The sequence below is a fragment of the Ovis aries genome, chromosome 15 (genome assembly GCF_016772045.2).
Source record: "Ovis aries strain OAR_USU_Benz2616 breed Rambouillet chromosome 15, ARS-UI_Ramb_v3.0, whole genome shotgun sequence".
NCBI lineage: Eukaryota > Metazoa > Chordata > Mammalia > Artiodactyla > Bovidae > Ovis > Ovis aries.
The window spans coordinates 62,379,830-62,404,332 of NC_056068.1; the positions used below are offsets into that span (position 1 = coordinate 62,379,830).

General features: G+C 37.8%; 1 protein-coding gene across 8 annotated transcripts in view; it reads left to right on the plus strand.

Annotated features, from left to right (window-relative positions):
* QSER1 (glutamine and serine rich 1) overlaps positions 1-24,503 on the plus strand; it is a 78,155-nt gene that overhangs the window by 11,556 nt on the left and 42,096 nt on the right. For 5 of the 8 annotated variants that reach the window (XM_042233321.2, XM_042233325.2, XM_042233322.2 and 2 more), the window contains 2 exons: positions 21,417-21,529; positions 21,931-22,092. In XM_042233321.2, the coding sequence (XP_042089255.1) occupies positions 21,996-22,092 (97 nt within the window). In that variant the 5' untranslated portion in view covers positions 21,417-21,529; positions 21,931-21,995. Of the gene's footprint in view, positions 1-15,454; positions 15,577-19,680; positions 19,789-21,416; positions 21,530-21,930; positions 22,093-24,503 lie in introns of those variants that run through there. The other 3 variants (XM_060400042.1, XM_060400043.1, XM_042233324.2) reach the window with 2 other exon arrangements.

Genomic DNA, 24,503 nt, shown 5'->3' on the forward strand with positions numbered 1-24,503 from the left:
CCCATTGTTCCTTGAACAGCAACAAGAATGCTTTTACCTTGGGGTTTTGGGGCTGTTTCCTGTATTAGGACCACTCTTCCCTCTGATAATGTCTATAGGGCTTTCTCCCTCACTTCTTTCGGTTCAAAAGGTTGCTTTGTTAGGCCCCTCCTTAGTGCCCCTGTCCCCATCTGTACTCGACTTTATCACTGTGTTGCTCAGTACCCTGCTTTAAATTTCTCTGTAGCACTTGTCAGTCCTTGATAGTAAGTATTTCTATATTCTTGTTTATTGTTGACTCCTGTCCGTTAACCCTTGGATGTTTCTTGACTCTAATATCTCAGAGTTTAAATTTGGCCTCCATTTTAAGTTTCTTTAGGGATCCTGACTATGTAACTTATCCTATGTTTGTAGGCCTATAGGATATAACTAAATATAAAATAATGAAATTTTCGTATGACTTAAATGCCATCATTCTCATTACTGTGTGATCACTGATCCTATTTAAATAACTTGGGACCAGATTTGTCTGACCTAGTGAAGCATGATAAACACAAAAATGTGGATAGGCCAAAATACTTTTGCTTGGATCTAACTAAATTAGATGGCTTAACATTTTTAAACATTTCTTATATTGAGCAAACTGAATGTTGATCTGTTAGAACAGCTGGTACTATCCCCTTTTAAACAGACGTTAAGTTATTGAAATCAATTTGGTTTGGCTAGAGCTATATAAATAAGGTTCAATGGACAGTGCCAAAGTAAGACTGTGAACCATTTGAAAGGATAGGGTTTAAATAGAACAGTGGTGATACAAAAAAACAAGAGATGGTCTTTTGCTGTTAGTATCTTTGTATTACTTTTTTCTTTTTAACAAGAGCAAGTTTGGACCCAATGATCCTAACTTACAGCATAGAAGGTGATGGCTCCAGACTTGATATTAAAAGCTAATCTAGGGCTTTCTTGATGGCTCAATGGTAAAGAATCTTCCCGCCAATGCAGGAGATGGGTTCAATCCCTAGTCTGGGAAGATCCCACACTCTGCTGAGCAGCTAAACCTGTGTGCCACAACTAGCGAGCCTGTGCTGTAGAGCCTGGGAACTGCAACTGCTGAAGCCCATGCACCTTTAGAGCCCGTGCTCTGCAACAAGAGAAGCCACCACAGTGAGAAAATGACTCATTACAACTAAAGAGTAGCCTCCACTTGCCACAACTAGGGAAAAGCTCGAGCAGCAACGAAGACCCAGCATAGCCCCCCCCAAAATTATATGTTTTTTTTTTTTTTAAGCTAATCTAGTATACCAGCCAATTAGCATATACCTATTGTGTGTACACCCTTTGTCCACTCAGGGCTTCCCTGATAGCTCAGTTGGTAAAGAATCTGCCTACAATGTAGGAGACCCTGGTTCGATTCCTGGATTGGGAAGATCCGCTGGTGAAGGGACAGGCTACCCATTCCAGTATTCTTAGGCTTCCTTTGTGGCTCAGCTGGTAAAGAATCCGCCTGTATAGGGAGACCTGGGTTGGGAAGATCCCCTGGAGAAGGGAAAGGCAATCCACTCCAGTATTCTGGCCTGGAGAATTTCATGGACTGTATAGTCCATCGGGTCACAAAGAGTTGGACATGACTGAAAGTCTTTCACTTTCATTGTGCACCTTGGGTTTCCCTGGTGGCTCAGTAGTAAAGAATCTGCCTGCCAAACAGGAGACATGGGTTCAATACCTGGGTTCAGTCCCTGGGTTGGGAAGATCCCCTGGAGAAGGAAATGGCAACCCACTCCAGTATTCTTGCCTGGGAAATCCCATGGACAGAGGAGCCTGGTGGGCTACAGTCCCTGGGTTCCCAAGAGTCTGACGGGACTTAGTGACTAACCTGCAGCAGTTGTGCACCTTATTATGGACATTTAGCACCCTCATAAAGAATACTTTGGAATGAGTTTGTCTGTTATTCAGGTTTAATGAACATGTTTATTAAAAAATTTTAAGTTATTTTAGCTTGTAAATTATGACACTGGAGTAACATTTTATGAAATCTTTTTAAACTATTGTTTCAAAATATATACTTTTTTTCCAATGTTCATTATAATTTCTTCTTCTGTATTCACCTTTGTTTTGGACCAAGAATCTGTAACGTGAATTAGTAGAAGTTGGTTTTTCTCTACTACAAACAGCAGCGGCATTTTTATTATGGAAAATTTTAAACCAAACACATTTAAAAGCTATAATGAATCCACATGTATCCATTAGCCAGCTTCTACAGTTTTACCACATGAGCACTCTCCTTTCATATATGTCCCTACCAACTTTGTCTCCCTACTTTGTATTTACTTTGTTTTATTTCAAAGTGAATTTCATGCCATGTATGTGTCTCTTTCAGCCATATGTTTCTGAAAGATAAAGGCTTGAAAATTTTTAACATAACCATAACATGTAGGATATTTTAAGGCAGTATATAAATATTCTACTTACTTTGGTATCTGAAATCAATCTTAAAATAGTATAAATATATTGTACAATTGGAATTGTATAAAATACTAGTGGTTTTATTATAAGTTTTTGGTTAATGGGCTTACAGATTTCTGGAAATTTCCTTAAAACATGTTGAGTATCTGGAAAATTTCTGATTACTTTTTAGTAAAATTTATAGGGCGTGCCTGAAACTAACACAACATTGTAAATCAGCTATACTCCAATAAAAGCTTAAAAATTTATAGCAAAAGAAGAAATAGTATTGTATCAAAATGAAAGTTAAAACTTTGGATTTTGATTCTCCTGAAAATCTCTTTCCCTCCTCAAAAATGTTGTTTATCGGGTTCTTGTACTAAACCAAAGATGTACAAATGTTTGTATACAAAACTATTCACAAGTGTGAATTATTGTGTGTATCTGTAGGAAGTATATATACACTCTAGAATTAAGTGTATATCTTCAGGAAGATTTTCCTTACTTAATGCCAGAAATCCTAGACCAGTTAATATTAATGAACAAAATTATGATGACTAAGAATTCAGCTCTACTAGTTTCTCAAACAAGGAAGAAATTTAACTTGGTAAGGGAAAGACTAGGCCACAAACAATAAGATACAAAAAAGAAATTAAAAATATTCCATAGTACTTATATGTTAGAATCATGGAGACATGGATTCTGTTGTGTAGTATAAGAAGTAACCAGCTCTGTGTGTTCACTTTTAATAATCCCTTCCTAGCCTGAAATGAGACAGAATCATTCAGGATCCACATGTCATTTTTGTCTGCCTCTTAAATGAATATTAATTTCTGGACATAACAGATTGTTAATACACTGCAGCAGTTCAAATCACAAAATAATTTGCTTTGACAGATGTTATTTCTTTTAAAAGAAAAACAGTCTAGAAAAATATTGGGGATTGGAAAAAATTGGACCTGAAATATTTTCTTTGTTCAAAGGAAAAGTCAGTAATGCAGGTGATGACAGAAATAAAAAAGGAAGATAGGATGGAATTTTGGAATTGTGTCCAGTCCAGGTCTTGGTGACTCTTATCATCACACAGATAGCCAACCACGTGCCACATCACTGTCACATTCGATTTATTTTCCGACTGAACAAAAAGTGGAAGCTTTGAGTAGCCTTGACTTTGGCATCGTCTCTCTTGGGCATCTGTTACAAATGCCAAAGTCCGTTTCTCTTTGTTGTGGATAATATTTGGAACTGGTAGATTGGTCTTTGAATATGTTCTCCTGCTCCACTAGGCAGGAAATACCATACTACTTTTTTCACTTTCTTAGTGAAAAACAGAAACACCTTCTATTTAACAAATGTATCATTTATATAACCTGCAGTTGAATTTTTTTGTAAAGATCTTTAATGATGTATATAAAATTAAAACATTTATTTAATTCAAGAAATCATACTTGATTTAACAATAACTGGTACAAAGGACCAGTTGTACCTCCTTTATACCAGTTGTCAGTCAGGGTCCTGCATGAAACATCATTTCTCTTAGATGATTCATTTGAGACCACTTCTGTGCTGAAGGGCTCAATAGTATGGTTAGGAGTACAATTAAGGGAACCAAAAAGGGATATTGAAACACTGAGTGAGTAACGGCAGTGTGAAGCCACTTCTAGGCCTATGAAGGGACACCAGTTACTAGAGCCCAGATGGAGCTGTAGTTGTGAAAAGATGCAGCATGGCTGGAAACGTGGCTGTGATACAGGGAGGGGATGGACAGGTAACACGCAGGCTTCTCTCTTCTGCTTTCTAGTCTCCTACAGAACCTACCTCTAATGGCCCCTGAAGAGCCAAGGTGATGCAGTGTGCAGAAATTATGTATGTAATGAGATAGTCTTAAAACAAAAATTAAGGCCCAAAGAAGCTGTAAGATGATGAGCTCCCATTAGAGATAGTGATTGCAAGCCATTTGACTCCTCCAACACTTTCTAAAAAAAATTAACAGTTTTATTAAGATTTAATTTACATACCATAAAATTCTCCCACATATTAAGTATACAGTTCAATAAGTTTTAGTATATTTATATCACCAGTGTCACCACAGTCTAATGTTTGAACATTTTCATTACCCCCGAAAGAAACCTCATTCCCCATTCTCAGCCCGAGTCCTAGGCAACCATTAATTCATTTAATGTCTGTAGATTTGTTTTTCCTGGACATTTAGTATAAATGGAATCATAAAATAAGTGTTCTTTCATGTTTGGCTTCTTTGCCTAAGCATAATGTTTTTGAGAGCCATCCCTGTTATAGCATGTATCAGAACTTAGAAATGCTTATAGTTGAATAATATTCCATTGTTTAGATATAGCTTGCTTCCCAGGTAGCTCTAGTGGCACAGAACCTTCCTGCCAGTGCAGGAGACATAAGAGATGGAGGTTCGATCCCTGGGGCAAGAAGTTCCCCTGGAGAGGGAAATGGCAACCCACTCCAGTATTCTTGCCTGGAAAATCCCATGGACAGAGGAGCATGGCAGGCTACATACAGTCCATAGGGTTGCAAAGTTTTGGACATGACTAAAGCGATTTAGCACACTTTTGCTTATTCCGTAGCTGATGGACATTTGTCACTTTTGGGCCCTTGTGAATATTGCTGCTGTGAACATTTGTGTAGAAGTATTTAAATGAAAACATGTTTTATTTCCCTTGTGCAGGAAAATTCTACCTGGGAATAGAATTGTTGGGTCATGTGATAACGGTGTTTCACATTTTGAGGAGCTTTACCAGCCTTTTTAAAGTGGATGTGCCATTTTACATTCCAACCAGCAACGTGTGAGGCTTCTAGTTTCTCTATATCCTTGTCAACATTTGTGATTATACTGGTGTTTTGTTTTTTTTTTTTTTTTTGTCAATTATAGCCATTACTCTCCTGAAAAGTTTACTATTTTTAACAGAGTTATCTCTTCTCACATGATATTCTGCAAAGTCAGGTTCAAAGGAAAAGAGGTATCTTTTATCATCAACCACTTTATTATTTTCACTTTTTTTAAACTAAAGGACATCACAGTGGAATTACTCATCAGTAGCCAACTTCATTAAGCTCTACATCCCTGAATACTTGTTTTTAAAGCAGTTTTTAGTGAAACTTGGGGCTACTTATATATAGTAACATTTGTATAAGAGGGCTGTTACGACAATAAAAAGTCTATTTGAGTTTAAGATTTCCTTTGTTTCAGTTTTAATTTGGGAACTGAGGGAAGTTTGTAGCACATAGCAGCTAGAGTCACCTTTTAAAAGTGTTATTTCTCATCTCTTGCTTAAAAATCCTTCAGTTGTTTTCCATTGCACTTGAAATGCAGTAGAACCCAAACTTTTTGTTGTGCCCCACAGGCTTGTCATGTTTGCCCCTGCCTGCTGTCTCTCCAGTGACTGGGTCTGCTGGCACTCTCCTCTTCCCTCAGTACTCTCAAAGCATGTTGGTCTTCTTTCGGCTGCTCTCTGTACCTGGCTTGCCCACCTCAGGTCACACACAACTCTTTCCTCTTCTCTTCCTGTGGTTTGGCACAAGGCTAGCTTACTGCCTATCCCCTTTCCATGGAGACTTCTGCTGATTGCTGTGTCCTCCGTGAGTAAGTGTCCCACTCACTTCGGTCCTCACCTCATTTCTCAGGGAGGATGTTCTTTGGGCAATTTCATCCACTTTCGAGACTTCAAAAATCCCCAGCTAGTAATAATACCCAATTTTTAATTGTCAGCTCAGTTTTCTTTCCTGAGTCCCAAGTGGGAATGTTCGCCGGCCTTGTTTTGAGTATCTCCCACATTAACTCTTAGGAACACCTTCTGTGCTGTGCTTAGTTGCTCAGTCGTGTCTGACTCTTTGTGACCTCAGGGACTGTAGCCTGCCAGGCCCCTCTGTCCATGGGAGTTCTCCAGGCAAGAATACTGGAGTGGGTTGCTGTGCCCTCCTTCAGGGGATCTTTCCACTCCGGGGATTGAACCGAGGTCTCCCCCTTTGCAGGAGGATTCTTTACCGTGTGAGCTACCAGGAAAGCCCAAGAATATTGGAGTGGGTAGCCTATCCTTTCTCCAGGGGATCTTCCCAGCCCAGGAATCAAACTGGGATCTCCTGCATTGCAGGCAGATTCTTTACCAGCTGAGCTATCAGGGAACACCTTACCTCAAATTTAATGCATCCTCTGTCAGACTCCTTCAGATTTGTTCAGCCTTATGAGTGGTTCCCCATCATTCATGTTTCCTTCATCTTCCCCCACAAATTGTTGTTGGCCAAGTCTTGTCAGTTTTATTTTTCAAGATTTCTTAGATGTCTTAACTATTGCCACTGTTCTTTCTGTCCTTATCATTTTTTACCTAGATTTCTGCAGTAGCATCTTGGCCTGTCTACTTTTAGGCTTTCTCTGTTCTTCACAGTGCTTCTCAGATTGTGCTTCTAAGAGTGATTTCCCTCTTCCTGGTATATGGCAGAGTTGAGAGTGTATAGTGTGAAAAAAAAGCACCAGATGATGCTGGTGAGCGCCCCTGGTTAAAAACCATTCTTTAAAAATACAAGTGTAATCATTTAGCACTGATTAAAATTCTTCAGATGCTCTTCGTTCCCTTGAAGATAAATGTGAGATTCTTATGTTGACATGTGATCTTCTATAATATGGCTCCTGTCTGACTCATAATCCCCATCCCTAGTACAACCATGCAGAATTACTTATAGGTCTAATGTACCATCTTATTTACATTTCCAGGTCTTTATATTTGGTGTTGTTTTCTTCCTGAAATACTCTTCTTTCCTTGAATAATTTCTCCTCTTTCTTTCAGTACTCACGTGTCATTTCCTAGAGGTAAGCCTTACATTATGTAATGTTTGTTCATTTGTTTACTTAATGCCTTTTTATTTCTGTGTCTTCTAGTGCCTAGCATAATGCTTGGCAATCATTAAATGTCAGTTGTATAAATGCACACCTCATCTTTTAGGTGCAGTAATAATAGCATTGATTGAACATGATGTGCCAAACACAATACTGTGGTAAATGACACACACACACACACACACACACACAGACACACACACACACGCACTGTGTGTGCTCAGTCATGTCCGATTCTCTGTGATCAGTGGGCTGTAACCTGGCAGGCTCCTCTGTCCGTGGGATTCTCCAGGCAATAATACTGGAGTGGGTTGCCATTTCCTACTCCGGGGGGTCTTCCTGTCCCAGGGATCAAACTCATGTCTTCCGTGTCTCTTGCATTGGGAGGTAGATTCTTTGCCACTAGCACCACGTGGGAAGCATATATGTATATATAGCCATATACATATGCTTTATCATTTACTCTTAAAACCTGGAGAGTAATGAATGTGCATGTTTTTATTCACCGTAGTTTACAGGTAAAGAAACAGAGACTGTCTGGTTAGCCTCAAGAATTTGTAAAGTGCGGATTCACAGAGCTGGATTTGAATCCTGTGGCTTATTTGCAAAGCTTGTGTGTGTGTGTTTTACAGCTATTACCACATTGTTTCATGGTTCATTAGTTTATTTTTCAAATTCACAATAAATAACTCCTTAATAAAGACTGATTCCTATGCTTCAGGTTTTTTTTTTCTTTTTAAATTCTCAGGCTACAATTAGCTAAAATTAAAAAACTATTATTTTATCTGACATATAGGTATGAGTGGGACAGACATGCTAGACAGAGTTCTCCATACATAGGTAACTCAGTGAACTCCGTGTTGTCACTCTACTGTTTTGGAGATAGATTTTATACTAAAGAATACTGTGTGGAACTTTGCTGGTGGTCCAATGGTTACGAATCCATCTTGCAATGCAGGAGACACAAGTTTGATCCCTAGCCCAGGAAGACCTCACACATGATGAAGCACCTAAGCCCATGCTCCGCAACAGGAGAAGCCATCATAGTGAGAAGCCCATGCACCGCAGTTAGAGAGGAGCCCCTGCTTACTGCAGCTAGAGAAAGCCTGTGCACAACGATCAAGACTCAGAACAGCCAGAAATAAATAAAGAATTAAAAAAATACTGTGTGATAGATGAAGTAAACATATTCAGTTTAACTCAGAATATTAAAAAACACAGAACAGGGTCTTCCCTGGTGGTCCAGAGGTTAGGACTCCATGTAGGGAGTGTGAGTTTGATCCCTAGTTGGGGAGCTAAGATCCCACATGCTAAAAAACAAACAAAAGGAATACACAGAACAGTAGGCTTCATAAATAGGAAAACTAGGATTCCATATGCTTTGCTGAAAGTCTTGATGTAGTTATTTACAGAATCAGGACTGGAAATCTGGGCCCCCTAACTTCCAAACCAGGGTTCTTATGTTTCTGAACTGTGAAAAGTTAATACCTAAGACTAAAACAATATTTTCCAAGTTTAAAAAAAAATCTGTTTTTGTTATATTAGAATATATATATTTTCAATGACCAGGTTCTTTAACACAGAGAAAAAAATAATGTGACTACTTAAGGCAAAATCATTCATTCAGTCTTAAGCAACTTATTACTTGTGTGCAAGTACTGGCTTGTTTACCTGGGATTTAACATATTTCATGGAACTTTTGCTAATTGATTTTAAAACTTGGAATGTGTTTTATTTCTTAAGTATTATGAACATAAGAGTATGCTACCCAAGGAGAATGTTCTTAATTTGGGCTTCAGTAATTAAATCCATTGAATAGTGGCCTGGTTAGATCTCTGCTTTATATTGAAAAGTCTCATACAATGCCTAGAATTAATAGAAGTCTCAAAGGTATTCAAGTTTTTTTAAGAAAGGGTTGATCTATTAGCTTAGTCCTTCATTTTTTATTTTCCAAGCTTTATCAGGATGCCAGGCAATCAGGTCAGGTACTCAGTACATATTTGCTTGAGAGGTGATTGAGCTGTAACTTAAAGGTGATTCCTTTTCTGAAACTGAACATAGATTGTAATTATTTATGAGTTATCTACGATGTGCCAGATACTATTTTGGGTGCTGGGGTTATAGCAGTGAAGAAAGCAAAGGCCCTGTCCTCATGGAGTTTTCATTTTAGTGGCTAATAGGCAAGCTAGTAAATAATGTCAAGTATTTATTAGTGCTCTGGAGAAAAACAAAGCAAGAAAACAGGCACGCAATGTGGAAAGAGGACAGAGGAAGGATGCTGTTTTATATCCCATGGTCAGGGAAGTCTTCTGTGAGGTGAGGTTTGAGCAGAGACCTGAGGGGAAATGAGCTTTTTATGTTTAAGGAGGAGCAGCCAGAAGACCTGTGTGGCTGGAGTGGAAAATAGGTAAAATTGGAGGTTTAAGGGAGCAACAGTTAGTTAACTTAGTGCATTGAGAATTATAAGAACTTTGGCTTTTACTAGAGTGGGATGGGAAGCCATTGGACAGATTTAAGCGTAAGAGTTTTCATGTTTTGGCTTTACTTTTTTTTTTTTTTTTTTTAACATTATTGAACTTACAACACTGTTAGTTCCCGGTGTACAACATACTGATACAGTATTTCTGTACATTCCAAAATAGTTACCATCTGTCACGATACAGAATTACTATATTATTGACTATATTCCTCATGCTGTGCATTTCATCACTATGACTCATTTATTTCATAATTGGGAATTTGTACTTCTTAATCTCCCTCACCTGTTGCACTCAAATCCCCCCGTAAGATGTACACATGCCAACAAACACATGAAAAAATGTTTAATATTATTCATCATCAGGGAAATGCAAATCAAAGCACAGTACACCTGTTAGAATGGCCATTGTCAAAGAAACAATAATAAGTGTTGGATAAGATGGGGAGGAAAGGCAGCCCTTATGCGTGCGCTGTTGGTGAGAATATCAGTTGCAACTACTATGGAAAACAGTATGGAGACTGCTCAAAATATTAGAAATAAAACTATCATAAGACTTCACTGTTTAAGGGAATGACTCAGCTGAGAGTGGGGAGTGGGAGGGGTTAGGGCAGAAGCAGAGAAACCAATTAGGAGATTATGATTATTCCTTGCCTGTTAAAAAAATGATTGGAATTTGCATGGATATATGGAAATAAAGCAAAACAAAAAACCAACACCAGAGCCTCCTGATATTTAAATTATCTTGATCTTTATTCTTAGTCGTAGAAAGGTTTCCAGATTTGACTATGGCTTACAGCTTTTTCTTAGTGTAGACTATTTTTGAGAGCCCTTTTATTAAAAAAAATGTTTTGGCTGCGCCTCTCAGCTTTTGGGATCTTAGGTCGTGACCAAGGGTTGAACCCCGGCCCTGGGGTTTGTCAGGTTTCTACACTGTAAAGTTATCGTGGGTTTTTTTTTTTTTTTTTTTTTGGTCCTCTTTTCGATACTGTCCTCTTTGGAAGAAAATTGCTATGTGCAGCCCATTGCACACAGCACATTGCTATGTACAGAGTGGGGAGTTATGGTCTACCTCCTTGAATGTAGAATTGCTGCACAAATTATTTAGTATTCTTCAAGGGAGATTTGTATTTTTTCCTCTTTTTATTTATTTATCAGCATAGACTCGTAGATATATACTACTTAATTTTCTTTGCTCAAAATATTCCAGCTTTGGTCATTGGGAGCTCTGTCAATTTGCCTCTTTGTCCCTTTGACATATCCCCATAAATTTAAGGTCTTTTTCCCCCCTCTCTCTGTTTGTTTGGTCAGGAAGAAAATGCAAGGATGCTCAACATCTTTAGGTAAATGAAAATAAAAACCACAGTGAGGTACCTCTTCACATTTACAAGGATGGGTATTATAATAAAAATTTTAAAAAAACCAGCCAATAACAAGTATCTGCAAGGGTGTTGAGAAATTGCAACTCATTAAATGTTGCTGGTGGAAATGTTAAATGGTATGGCCAATTTGGTTGCTGCTGTTCCTCAAAATGTGAAACATGGAGTTACCATAAGACCAGAATTCCACTGCTAGGTATATACCCAAGAAAATTAAAACTATCCATCTGGTCAAATCTTCATTGAATGTTCGCTGTTGTTGTTTGGTCTCTAGGTCGTGTCTGACTCTTTTTGACTCCATGGATGGCAGCATGCCAGGCTTCCCTGTCCTTCACCATTCCCCAGAGTTTGCTCAAACTCACATCCATTGAGTCGGTGATGCCATCCAATCATCTCATCCTCTGTTGTCCCCTTTTTCCTCCTGCCTTCAGTCTTTCCCAGCGTCAGGGTCTTTTGCAGTAGGTGGCCAAAGTATTGGAGCTACAGCATCAGTCTTTCCAATGGTTTCCTTTAGGATTGACTAGTTTGATCTCCTTGAAGTCCAAGGAACTCTCAAGCCAGCACCTCAGTTTTAAGGCATCAGTTCTTCTGAGTGTAGCCTTTTTTATTGTCCAGCTGTCACATCCGTACATGACCGCAGGAAAAGCCATAGCTTTGACTATACAGACCTTTGTTGGCAAAGTAATGTCTCTTCTTTTTTTTTTTTTTTTTTTTATGTCTCTTCTTTTTAATACACTGTCTAGGTTTGTCATCACAACCTTGTCTAACTCGATGAAACTATGAGCCATGCCAAGTAGAGCCTCCCAAGACGGACGGGTCATAGGGGAGAGTTCTGACAAAACGTGGTCCCCTGGAGAAGGGATTGGCAAACCACTTCAATATTCTTGCCTTGAGAACCCCTTGAACAGTATGAAAAGGCAAAAAGATAGGACACTGAAAGATGAATTGCCCAGGTTGGTAGGTGCCCAGTAGGTTACTAGAGAAGAGTAGAGAAATAGCTCCAGAAAGAATGAAGAGGCTGAGCCAAAACAAAAACAGCACCCAGTTGTGGATGGGACTGGTGATGGAATTAAAGTCTAGTGCTATAAAGAACAGTATTGCATAGGAACTTGAAATGTTAGGGCCGTGAATCAAGGTAAATTGAAAGTGGTTAAATAGGAGTTGGCAAGTGTGAACATTGACATTTTAGGAATCTGACATTTTAGCGAACTGAAGTGAACTGGAATGGGCAGATTTAATTCAGATGGCCATTATATCTACTGCTGTGGGCAAGAATCCCTTAAAAGAAATGGAGTAGGCCTCATAGTCAACAAAGAGTTTGGAATGCAGTACTTGGGTGCAGTCTCAAAAACGACAGATTGATCACTGTTCATTTCCAGGGCAAACCATTTGATATAGTAATCCAAGTCTGTCTTCCAACCACTGATGCTGAAGAAGCTGAAGTTCAACGGTTCTGTGAAGACCTACAAGACCTTCTAGAACTAATACCCAAAAAAGATGTCCTTTTCATCATAGGGGATTGGAATGCAAAAGTAGGAAGTCAAGTGATAACCTGGAGTAACAGGCAAGTTTGGCCTTGGGGTACAAAATGAAGCAGGGCAAGAGAATGCACTGGTCATAGCAAACACCCTCTTCCACCAACATGGAAGAAGATTCTACACATGGACATCATCAGACGGTCGATACCGAAATCAGATTGATTATATCCTTTGCAGGCAAAGATGGAGAAGCTCTATACAGTCAGCAAAAACAGGACCAGGAGCTGATTGTGACTCAGATCATGAACTCCTTATTGCAAAATTCAGACTTAAATTGAAGAAAGTGGGGAAAACTATTAGACCATTCAGGTATGACCTAAATCAAATCCCTTATGATTATACAGTGGAAGTGACAAGTAGATTCAAGGGATTAGATCTGATAGACAAAGTGCCTGAAAAACTATGAACAGAGGTTTGTAACATTCTACAGGAGGCAGTGAGCAAAACCATCCCCAAGAAGAAGAAATACAAAAGGCAAAATGGTTGTCTGAGGAGGCTTTACAAATAGCTGAGAAAAGAAGAGAAGTGAAAGGCAAAGGAGAAAAGGAAAACAAGGAGAGAGAAGAAGGCCTTTTTAAGTAAACAGTGCAAAGAAATAGAAGAAAACAATAGAATGGGAAAGACTAGAGATCTCTTCAAGAAAATTAGAGATACCAAGGGAACATTTCATGCAAAGATGGGCTCAATAAAGGAAAGAAATGGTGTAGACCTACCAGAAGTAGAAGATGTTAAGAAGAGGTTGCAAGAATAGAAAGAATAATTACACAAAAAAGATCTTCATGACCCAGATAGCCATGATGCTGTGTTCACTTACCTAGAGTGAGACATCCTGGAGTGCAAAGTCAAATGGGCCTTAAGAAGCATCACTATGCAGAAAGCTAGTGGAGGTTATGGAATTCCAGCTGAACTATTTCAAATCCTAAAAGATAATGCTATTAAAGTGCTGCACTCAATATGCCAGCAGATTTGGAAAACTCAGCAGTGGCCATGGGACTGGAAAAGGTCAGGTTTCATTCCTGTCCCAAAGAAAGGTAATGCCAAAGAATGCTTAAACTACTGCACAATTGCACTCATTCACACCCTAGAAAAGTAGTGTTCAAAATTCTCCAAGCTAGGCTTCTTCAACAGTATGTGAACCGAGAACTTCCATATGTTCAAACTGGTTTTAGAAAAGGCAGAGGAAACAGAGATCAAATTGCCAACATCCGTTGCATCATAGAAAAAGCAAGAGAATTCCAGAAAAACCTCTGCTTCATTGATTACGCTAAAGCCTTTGACTGTGAAAATCACAGCAAACTGTGGAAAAATTTTAAAGAGATGGGAATACTAGAGCACCTTACATGCCTCCTGAGAAATCTGTATGCAGGTCAAGAAGCAACAGTTAGGACCAGACGTGGAAGAACTGACTGGTTCCAAATTGGGAAAGGGATACGTCAAGGCTGTATATTGTCACCTTACTTATTTAAGTTATATGCAAAATATGTAATGCAAAATGCCAGACTGGATGAAGCACAAGCTGGAATCAAGATTGCTGGGAGAAATATCAGTAACGTCAGATATGTAGATGATACCACACTTATGGCGGAAAGCAAAGAGGAATTAAAGAGCCTCTTGATGAAAGTGAAAGAGGAGAGTGAAAAAGCTGGCTTAAAATTCAACATTCAGAAAACGAAGATCATGGCTTCTGGTCCCATCACTTCGTGGCAAGTAGATGGGGAAACAATGGAAACAGTGACAGACTTTATTTTCTTGGGTTCCAAAATCACTGCAGATGGTGAATGCAGCCATGAAATTAATTTTCTCCTCCTTGGAAGAAAAGCTGTGACCAACCTAGACAGCCTATTAAAAAGCAGAGACATTACTTTGCTGACAAAGGTCTGTCTAGTCAAAGCTATGGTTTTTCCAATAGTCTTTATAGATGTGAGAGTTGGACTATAAAGAAAGCTGAGTGCCAAAGGATGAATGCTTTTGAACTGTGGTGTTAGAGAAGACTCTTGTGAGTCCTTTGGACCTCAAGGAGATCAAACCAGTCAATCCTAAAGGAAATCGGTCCTGAATATTCATTGGAAGGACTGATGCTGAAACTGAAACTCCAGTATTTTGGCCACCTGATGGGAAGAACTGACTCATTTGAAAAGACCCTGATGCTGGGAAGGATTGAAGGCAGGAGGAGAAGGGGATGACAGAGAATGAGATGGTTGGGTGGCATCACCAACTTGATGGACCTGAGTTTACGCATGCTCTGGGAGTTGGTGATGGGCAGGGAAGCCTGTTGCCATTCGTGGGGTCACAGAGTCAGCCATGACTGAGCAACTGAACTGAACTGAGGTTTGTCATAGCCTTTCTTTCAAGGAGCAAACGTCTTTTGATTTCATGGCTGCAGTTACCATCCACAGTGATTTTGGAGCCCAAGAAAATCAAGTTTGTCACTGCTTCCATTGTTTCCCCACCTATTTGCCATGAAGTGATGGGTCTGGATGCCATGATCTCAGTTTTTGAATATTGAGGGGTTTTTTGTTTTTGTTTTTTTTGTTTAGTTCTACCAGTTTGTTGCTAGCAACCCATCTCCCTCCGTCCTCATGCACACATGCTCAGTCATGTCACCCCATGGACTGCAGCCCACCAGCCTCCTGTGTCCATGGACTTTTCCAGGCAAGAATACTGGAGTGGGTTGCCATTTCCTTCTCCATTGAATGTTGAGTTTTAAGCCAGATTTTTCACTCTGTTGTTTCACCTTCATCCAGAGATTGTTTAATTCCTCTTTGCTTTCTGTCATTAGGGTGGTGTCATCTACATATCTGAGATTATTGATACTTCTCCCAGCAATCTTGATTCCAGCTTGTGCTTCATCCATCCCCGCATGCCACATGATATATTCTGCATAGAAGTTAAATAAACAAGGTGATAATATACAGCCTTCCTCCTTTCTCAAGTTGGAACCAATCAGTTGTTTCATGTCTGTCACAGTGTAATTCATAATAGCTCAAAGTGGAAACAACCCAATGTCCATCTGTTGATGAATAAACAAAATGTAGTAATTGTGCTCTTTGCTAAGTCACTCCAGTTGTGTACGATTCTTTGTGACCCTATGGACTGTAGTCTCTGTCCATGGGATTCTCTTTGCACGAGTACTGGAGTGGGTTGCCATTTCCTCCTCCAGGGGATTTTCCCCAGCCAGCGATTGGACATGGGTCTCTTAGGTCTCCTGCATTGGGAGGAGGTTTCTTTACCACTAGGGCCACCTGGGAAGCCCAATGGAATATTATTCAGCCATTAAACAAAGTACTGATATGTTCACAGGATGAGCCTTGAAAACATGGGGAGTGAAAGAAGCCAGTCACAAAAGACTGTGTATAATATAATATGATTACATTTATTTGTGATGTTGTGAGTGGGCAAATGCATAGAGACAGAAAAGTTAGTAACTGCCAGGGGCTGGGTAGAGGACAATATGCAGGAAGTAATGCTAATGGGACAGGTTTAGTTTTGAAGCACTGAAGTGTTCTAAAATTGGATTATGGTGATGAGAGCATCACCAAATATTTAACCCCAAGTATGTAAAAGAACTCTGATTTGTATACTTTAAAAGGGTAACCTTTTATATATCAATAAAAGTGAATGTGAAAGTTGCTCAGTCTTGTCTGACTCTTTGCAACCCCATGGACTATACAGTCCATGGAACTCTAGGCCAGAATACTGGAGTGGGTAGCCTTTCCCTTCTCCAGGGGATCTTCCCAACCCAGGGATTGAACCCAGGTCTCCTGCATTGCAGGTGGATTCTTTACCAGCTGAGCCATAAGGGAAGCCCCATATATCAATAAAGCTGTCATAAAAAAAAAATAGAACAAAATAACAAAACTGAGATACTTAGGGATTTACACTTTAAAGAATTATACAGTAAATGCTACAAAAAAATCTAGGAAGAATTAAAGACCAAGTAAAGAGATATACTCATCAATTAGAAGGCTCAGTACTTTTAAGATGGTTGTTTTCCCCAACTAATGTATAGAGTTCATGTACTGTTTTTTTAAAAATTGACAGCTGACTCCAAAATTTCTCTGGGAATATGTTGCATGGCCAAAATAATTTTGAAAAAGAACAAAATTCCAAGATTTGTACAACCTGAATCATTTATCAGACTGTGTGTTATTGACCTAAGAACAGACGCTGATCATTGTAACACAGTAGTTAAGAACAGAACCATAACTATGGCTAGTTGACTTTTTTGGACATGGGTTCAAATAGGTTCTGTAGGTAAAGAATGATCTTTGAATTTTTTTCTTTTGCTGCACTGTGCAGTATCTGGGATCTTAGTTCCCCAACCAGGGATCAAACCAGTGCCCTCTGCAGTGGAAATGCAAAGTCTTAACCACTGAACTACAAGAGGAGTACCAAGAATAATCTTTCTGATAGGTAGTACTGCACAACTGCATTTCCAAGTTAAAAAATAAAAGAATCCCATGCTGTACCTCATACCATGTGTAAAAATAAACTCCAAATGAATCAGAGACCTAAATGGAAAAATTAATGCTGTAAGACTTCTTGAAGAAAATATAAGAAGAAATTTTTGAGATATTAGACTTGGCAAAGATATCTTAGCTATGACATCAAAAGTACAGTTCATAAAATAAAAAAGTTGTTTTGGTCTTCTACAATTTTAGGAAATTTTAGGAAAATGAAAGCCACAGATTGGGAGATAATGTTTACAAAATATGTTTCTGATCAAGGATTTGGTTCCAGAATATATAGGCAACTTAAACAACCAAAAAAAGTTTTAGAAAAATAAGTAGATAGTTTACCAAAGGTTTCTGATGCTCAGCATTGTTAGTTACTAAGGAAATACAAATTGAAATCACAGTGAGGTACCACTGCACACCAATTAGAATAGTAAAATTTCTTTTAAAGGAAAGGAAAACAAAGAACTTATAATACTTAGTGCTGCTGAGGACGCAGAGTAACCACACCAGACATACATCACTGATGGGAATGCAGAAAGGTGTAGCCACTTCAGAAAGCAGTTTCTCTGAGGTTAACCAAGTTTCCAAGCAACTCAGCCATTCCCCTCCAGTGGTATTTCCTCAAGTGAAATGAAAATTTACATCCAGACTAAAACTTAGGTACATATTTTTAGCAACTTTATTCATAATTGCCAAAGCAGAAAAGAATTCAAAGGTCCTAGAACTGATTAGTGAATTTAAAACCACCAGCAACCTTTGGTACATCTATATCAGGGAGTTATACTCCACAAGAAAAAACAATGAGTTGCTGGAAGTGGGCACGCTCTTTGCCTGCAGAATGTCAGCTTTTTCCCTTCCAGTGGTTTGCGCCTTGCTGGGAAATTCTGAGAGTCAAGAGAAAGTCATCCGGGACATTGCTAGACAGCTTGCCCAAACAGCATATGGAATCTGCCCAGGGCTCATGGAGACTCGACCGCACAGTTTAGGAATGAGAGCCTGTCAGAGGAGGACAGGAGTATCTATTTGTTCAACAGATACAAAGATTTAGTTATGCAAGAAGAGTAAGTTGTTCATCGTTCATGAACAGATCTTCTGTACAACACGGTGCACGTTGTTAACAATACCGCATTGTGCACTTTAAGTGGGTAGCTCTCATGTGAAGTGCTCTTACCACAATAAAATCAGTTGGTTAGAATGTTAGCCTGGAAGAAAACATTCACAATACATATATCTAACAATGTGGATCCAGACTATATTTTATATTTTAAAAACGTCTTGAAACCGAGGGTCGCTAACAACCCAGTTTTTTTAAACAGCCAAAAATTTGAACAAACTTCACCAGAGAAGCTAAGAACAATCGCATGAGAAGGTGCTCCTCATCATTAGTTATTATGAAAATGCAAATTAAAACACAATGAGATACCACTTTACCTACCTAGAAAGGCTAAAATTAAGAAGACTGAAAAGATTGTGTGACAAGGATGTAAAGCAAAAATGTAATGTTGATTAATTACTGATGCTAATGTAAAATGGTACACGTACCTACCTAATGACCCAGTAATTCCATTCCTAGGTATTTAACTTAAAGGAAGGAAAACATATGCCCCCAAAAGACTTGCATACAAATGTTCATAGCAGATTTATTCATAGTAGCATGTAACTAGAAGCAATCCAAGTGTTCATCTGTAAGTGAATGGATAAACGTAATTGTGGTATCTTCAGATAATTTAATCAAAAGGAATGAACTACTTATGTATGCAGCAACATGAGTGAATCTCAAACATTATGCTGAAAACTTTAAAAGCCTTGTACAAAAGAGTATAGACTATGATTTGGGACAAGCAAGCCTAAATTTTAGTAACATTAGGCTTCTCAGTGGTTATCTGGGGCCAGGAGTGAGATGAAAAACGTATTGACTGCAAAGGGACATGAGAAGCCTTCTGTTGTGATGGGAATGTTCTACAAGTTGGTTGGGATAATGGTTATACTGGTGTATACGTTTATCAACAAATGTGTACAAACTGAATTGTACATTTAAAATAGGTGCACTTTATTGTATGTAATTTATATTGTACGTTAATGAGTTGATTTTAATGTGTAAAATAGATTTTAAATTAATCCTAAAATTGAATCTTCAAACTAAAGTAAAATCTAACTCCTATATATCTAATTAATAACATAGCCATACAAATAATTTACTTAACTTTTGGATCAGTATTCTAACTGTATATGGGTCTTTAGACAAAAATATATTGTGAACAAATACTTACACTTGGTGGTTTTGTTTTTGGTAAAGATTGTGTTAAAGTATTTTTGGATAGAGCTAATGAGTAAATCTGTAAGTGTAAACTGGGATTCTGACTGTAGGAAAAGGAAAATAGGTGTGAAGTGGAGGAAGATGAGGAATGGTATATTGGATTTGAGTTAGAGTTGTCATTATGCACTCATCATTTAAAAAAGACATGTGTTTCTTAGCTTTGTCCACTTAAGGGGCCTAGAAGCAATGACAGCTCAGGCATTGAATATAGTTGACAACACAGATCTTGATTTCAAAATGCCATTGCCCACTAAAAGACGACTTCTTGAAATGGTTGACTTCAGGTCTGGTACAGAATTTAAAAAAACAAGGTGAACCTGAAACATCTTGTGCTAGAAGGTAAGAATGTGTCAGAGCACCATGGAGGACATGTGAAAAGGAAGCAAGATTGAGGGGACAAATTGAATATCATGATATGATATTTTTTAAAGTATAATACATACACATTGACAAATATATTAATATATTTATATATTTTGTATGTATTTATATAGATAAGAGAGAGAAAAGGGGGAAATGCTCGTTTTCATAGAAGAATGCTAACTTTTAAATATTGAAAGTACTGTAATTAGAGCACTACTGTTTCTAATCTCTAGTGCAGTAATTAAAGATCGTGAAGAGTTGGTGTCTGAAACCATTAGCTGTTGGGACAAGGTATCGACACTGTCTTAACAGTTAACACCTCCCAGTTGTGTATTAATTTTGAAGAAAAGAAATAACTACATTCAGAGATCTGACAGCACCTGAACCACTTCAAGTTTAACATCACCAGTAGTGAGACAAACTGAGTATGTGTGTCCTAATGAGATGAAACGATAATTACAAAGCATCTTTATGTACTTCTCATGAAGAAGCAATCAGACAAATCTGGTATTTGGGATAGTACAAATACACTTCAAGTACATTCAACTGACTTGGATTCCTCAAAATAAAAAAAATCCATGTCATGAAGTCAAGGCAAAAGGGATCTGGAATTAGGGGCAGAGTGGAGACACTATTCTAAATGTAGAGACACAAGCAAATATAATCTTCAATTTTGATTGCATCCTACAAAGAGCTTTAAAATTGTAAACATCTTGATAACTGAGGAAAATTAGAATATGATCTCTGTTAATCACATGCAATAATGACAGCATTAAATTTTCTTCAAGTCTGGTAATGATGTTTGGTTATATAGCTGAATGTCCTATTCCGAGGAGATACCACTGAATTGTTTAAGGATACAATTTCATGACATCTGCAAGCTATTTTCAGGTAGCTTAAAAGCATATGTGTCTGTGTATAAAGGTAAAACAAGTATAACAAAATGTTAGCAGTCTTTGAATCTTAAGTGACAGGTGTATAGATTATTCCTTGTTCTATTTAAGTTTTTCTGTGGGTTTAAAATATTCAAAATAAAAATCAAGGGGAGAAAAATACCTTGTTCTGAATTACTCTCAAAATGTATAAGCTTGAAATTTTCAAGGAGAGTTACTGGGAAATAGTGTTAATTATCAATTCATTTGAACTATCTGATATTCCAGAGAATGTCAGAGGGACTTTAGAGATTATCTTGTCTGGGTCCCTTATTCATACAGGTGAAGAAATGAGTCTGACAGTAGAGTCACTTACTGAAATCATACGGTAAGCCAGTAGTAGCTCCTGGACAGTGAGTTCAGCTGTCCTATTTTCCAGGATATTTGTTGCTTTTCCACTGTGCCATGTTATCTCTTCCCGTAAAAGGACTTTGTTGGAGGTAAAGTTAAATTAAGAAAAATACAAAGTATCATTTTTTCTTCCTAGTTTGTCTTCAGTAATTTCCCCTGCATTTTGACAGTGTTTAATGAGACCATGTTTGATCTCTTGATACATAGGTCAGGAATTTAGTGAAAGATGTATGCTTCTTTTAATAATTGCCTTCCTAGAATTCTTTTGATCATCTGGTTTGAGCTGTGTTTTTTTTGTCATTTATTTTTTTTATCCTCTAGTTTAAGCTATGAAGAAGGACATCCCTCAAACTCTGAAACAGACCTCCTTCAGAGACCGACTTTTGCAGCCTCTCATCAGCTTCCTGGATATACTGCCACACCTCAGCCAACTGGTAAAAATTCTACTGTGAAATATACCCTGAATCTGGGTGCATTTAGTGAATAAGAAGGAAAATCAACTGTCACATGTTGGGTTATGAAAGTGAACAGGACAGAACGGTTCCATGGGAAACGTTAGAATGAAAATGAGATTGAAAGCTTTGTCTTTTACTAATAGGAAACAGTTATACAGTTAATTAGTAAGGAAAACTTTTTTTCCTGCATCTCTATAGATTTTAAATTATAACTGTGCTTAAGCAAATTAATACTTGTTTGCTATTCAAAATGAAGCAGTTTAGGATTGTAGCACTTTGGGCCTCAAATTTCAGAAATTCCTTTTAAAAATAGCATCAGGAATATCCTTTTATGTTAATATATGTTTTTACTTTGGGATACATTTTGTCTTCAAATGTAGGTCTTTCTGGAATATTTGATACTAGTGTGAACGATGCCAGCACTAACACTAAAGAATCTTCAGTGATGAGTTTTCTCTCTGCTGTTGAATCCCGAACTGCTCAGGCTGCTTCTTCAGGAACTACTCTTTTACCACAATTCAGGGCCCCATCCTGGCAGACAGGTGATGCTTTGTTTTCTTTAAGTCCCATAGAAATACTGCTAAAAATTCACTTTTTATACTTTTGTCATGATGGTAGTGTGGCTGAGAGTGGTGTTAATTATTGATTTTCCAGTGAACTTTAAAACCCAGAATTTTTCACTATTTTAAGGTGGATAAAATTCAGGAAATTGTTACTAGCAGAAATTCAGTTTTAGCACTCTGTTGAAAACTAACAAGTTGAAGAAGGTAGGTAATTGTTAAAAGGTAAATCCTAGATATAAAGTTTTTACCTGGCAATTTAAGTAGTCACTTATTTACTTGAGAGAAGAAAAGATTAAATTTCTTTTCCTTTTATCCCCCATGTTACTTTTATAGAGGTATAATTAACATGTCAAATTTTAAGATATTTAGAATGTACGTTGCACTAATTTGGTACATATTTACATTGTGAAAAAATTCCTCCATCTGGTTAATTAACAAGCCTATCACTTTACATGTTTATCTTTTGTGGGGAAGTTGGTGAAAGATTAAGTTCTGTTTTAGTGCCTTCAGACTGGATAGGTGATATAGTAAAAAACAATCTTAGAACTGATTTTGTCATTAGAGTTAGGAAAGTTATTCTTAAGTGAATGGAATAAGTCATTCTTTAGTAAAAGCTAGTACAAATTGATGTTATTATATTATGTACTTTTCTATTTTATTTCATTTTTCTGTTGCCCCTTGAAATTGTTTGTATGTATTTTTATTTTTTGCAGGATGACAGCTTAGTTTTTTTTTTTTAAGGTTTCATCTTAAAGACTATACTTTTAAGTAATAGTGATTGGAAATATTTTGTTATTCTGATGTAGATTCCATTAATAAAGCTGTCTTTTCAGTATGTCTGAGAAACTTCTGCTTCCAAAGAAACAATGTGTTAGTGTGGCATAAAACAATATTTTTTAAAACATTAAAAAATACAATAGCTTTATTTATTGCTTCCTGGAATAATTTTACATTACATGTATTTAGTTAATTCTAAGCATTATTTATTGTTTCAAGAGTAACTAGATGTTTTCTGTCCTTGTAGTCATAATACTCTTGATTGCTGCCCGTCTTCTGGGATCTTAGCTCCTCGACCAGTTAAACCTGGGCCCCAGCAATGAAAGATCGAGTCCTAAGTGTTGGGCCACCAGGGAATTCCCACTTTTTTGACATTTAATGGAAAGAAGTGAAAGAAGAATATTTTTGAAAAGGGCCAGAGAACCTTTTTCCCTCTATTTTTTCAAAATGGGGAAAAAAATATCTTAATGGAAGCTCACTAAAAAATATGTAAATAGGCTTAGAGATTGAATTTACTGTTACAGGGAAAAAGCATGGGAGGGGGAGGGTTTAATTGGGAATTTGGGATTGGCATGTATACACTGCTGTATTTAAAACAGATAACCAGGAAGGACCTACCGTATAGTGCAGAGAATGCTTCTCAATATTCTGAAATAACCTATATGGGCAAAGAATTTGAAAATGAATAGGTACATGTATAACTGAATCACTTTGCTATACTGAAACTAACACAACATTGTTAATCAGTTTTGCTCCAACATAAAAATTTAAGAAATGGAAACAGTTAGGGCTTCCCTGGTGGCTTGGTGGTAAAGAATCTGCCTGCCAACGTAGGAGACATGGGTTTGATCCCTGATCTGGGAAGATCCCACATGCTGCAGAGCAAATAAGCCCGAGAGGCACGACTGTGGAGCCTGTGCTTTAGAGCCTAGGGGCCACAACTGCCGAAGCCCATGTGCCCTAGAGCCCGTGCTCCGCAACAGGAGGAGCCACCACAATGAGAAGCCCACACGTGGCAACTAGAGAGTAGCCCTTGCTCCCCGCAGCTAGAGGAAAGCCCACACAGCAGCGAAGACCCAGCACAGGCAAAAATAAATAAATTAAGGAAAAAAATGAAACAACTAAAAGGTACATAAAATGAAAAGTGATGGTTCCTAACTATAGTCCTGCTTTTTAGAGAAGAGTTAATAGTGTTTACTCTTTATTGATATCTTCATGCATCAAAACTTTTTTTGTATTTTCACCTAAGCAGTGTTACAGCAGCAGTATTATTAGGATATGCCATAATTATTTTATCAGTCTCCTGTTGATGGCCATTTAGTTTGTTTCTACCTGTTATTCACAATAACTGTGCTGAGTATCTTGTTTGAATCTTTGTGTCCACTTATTTCCATAGGGTAAATTTCCATAGATCTAAATTTCTGTAGGAACTTTTGGATCATAAGGGTAATTACATGGTTTTACTTTGGCTGTAAGTGGCTAGACTGCTATCCTGAAATGTTAACAATCTCTTCTTGACAGTACTTCATTAATTTCTGGTCAGCTTTTTGTGATAAGCATGCATCTATTGTTATTGGAAGTTGTTCATAGGAAATCAAAACTTGAAATGCAAG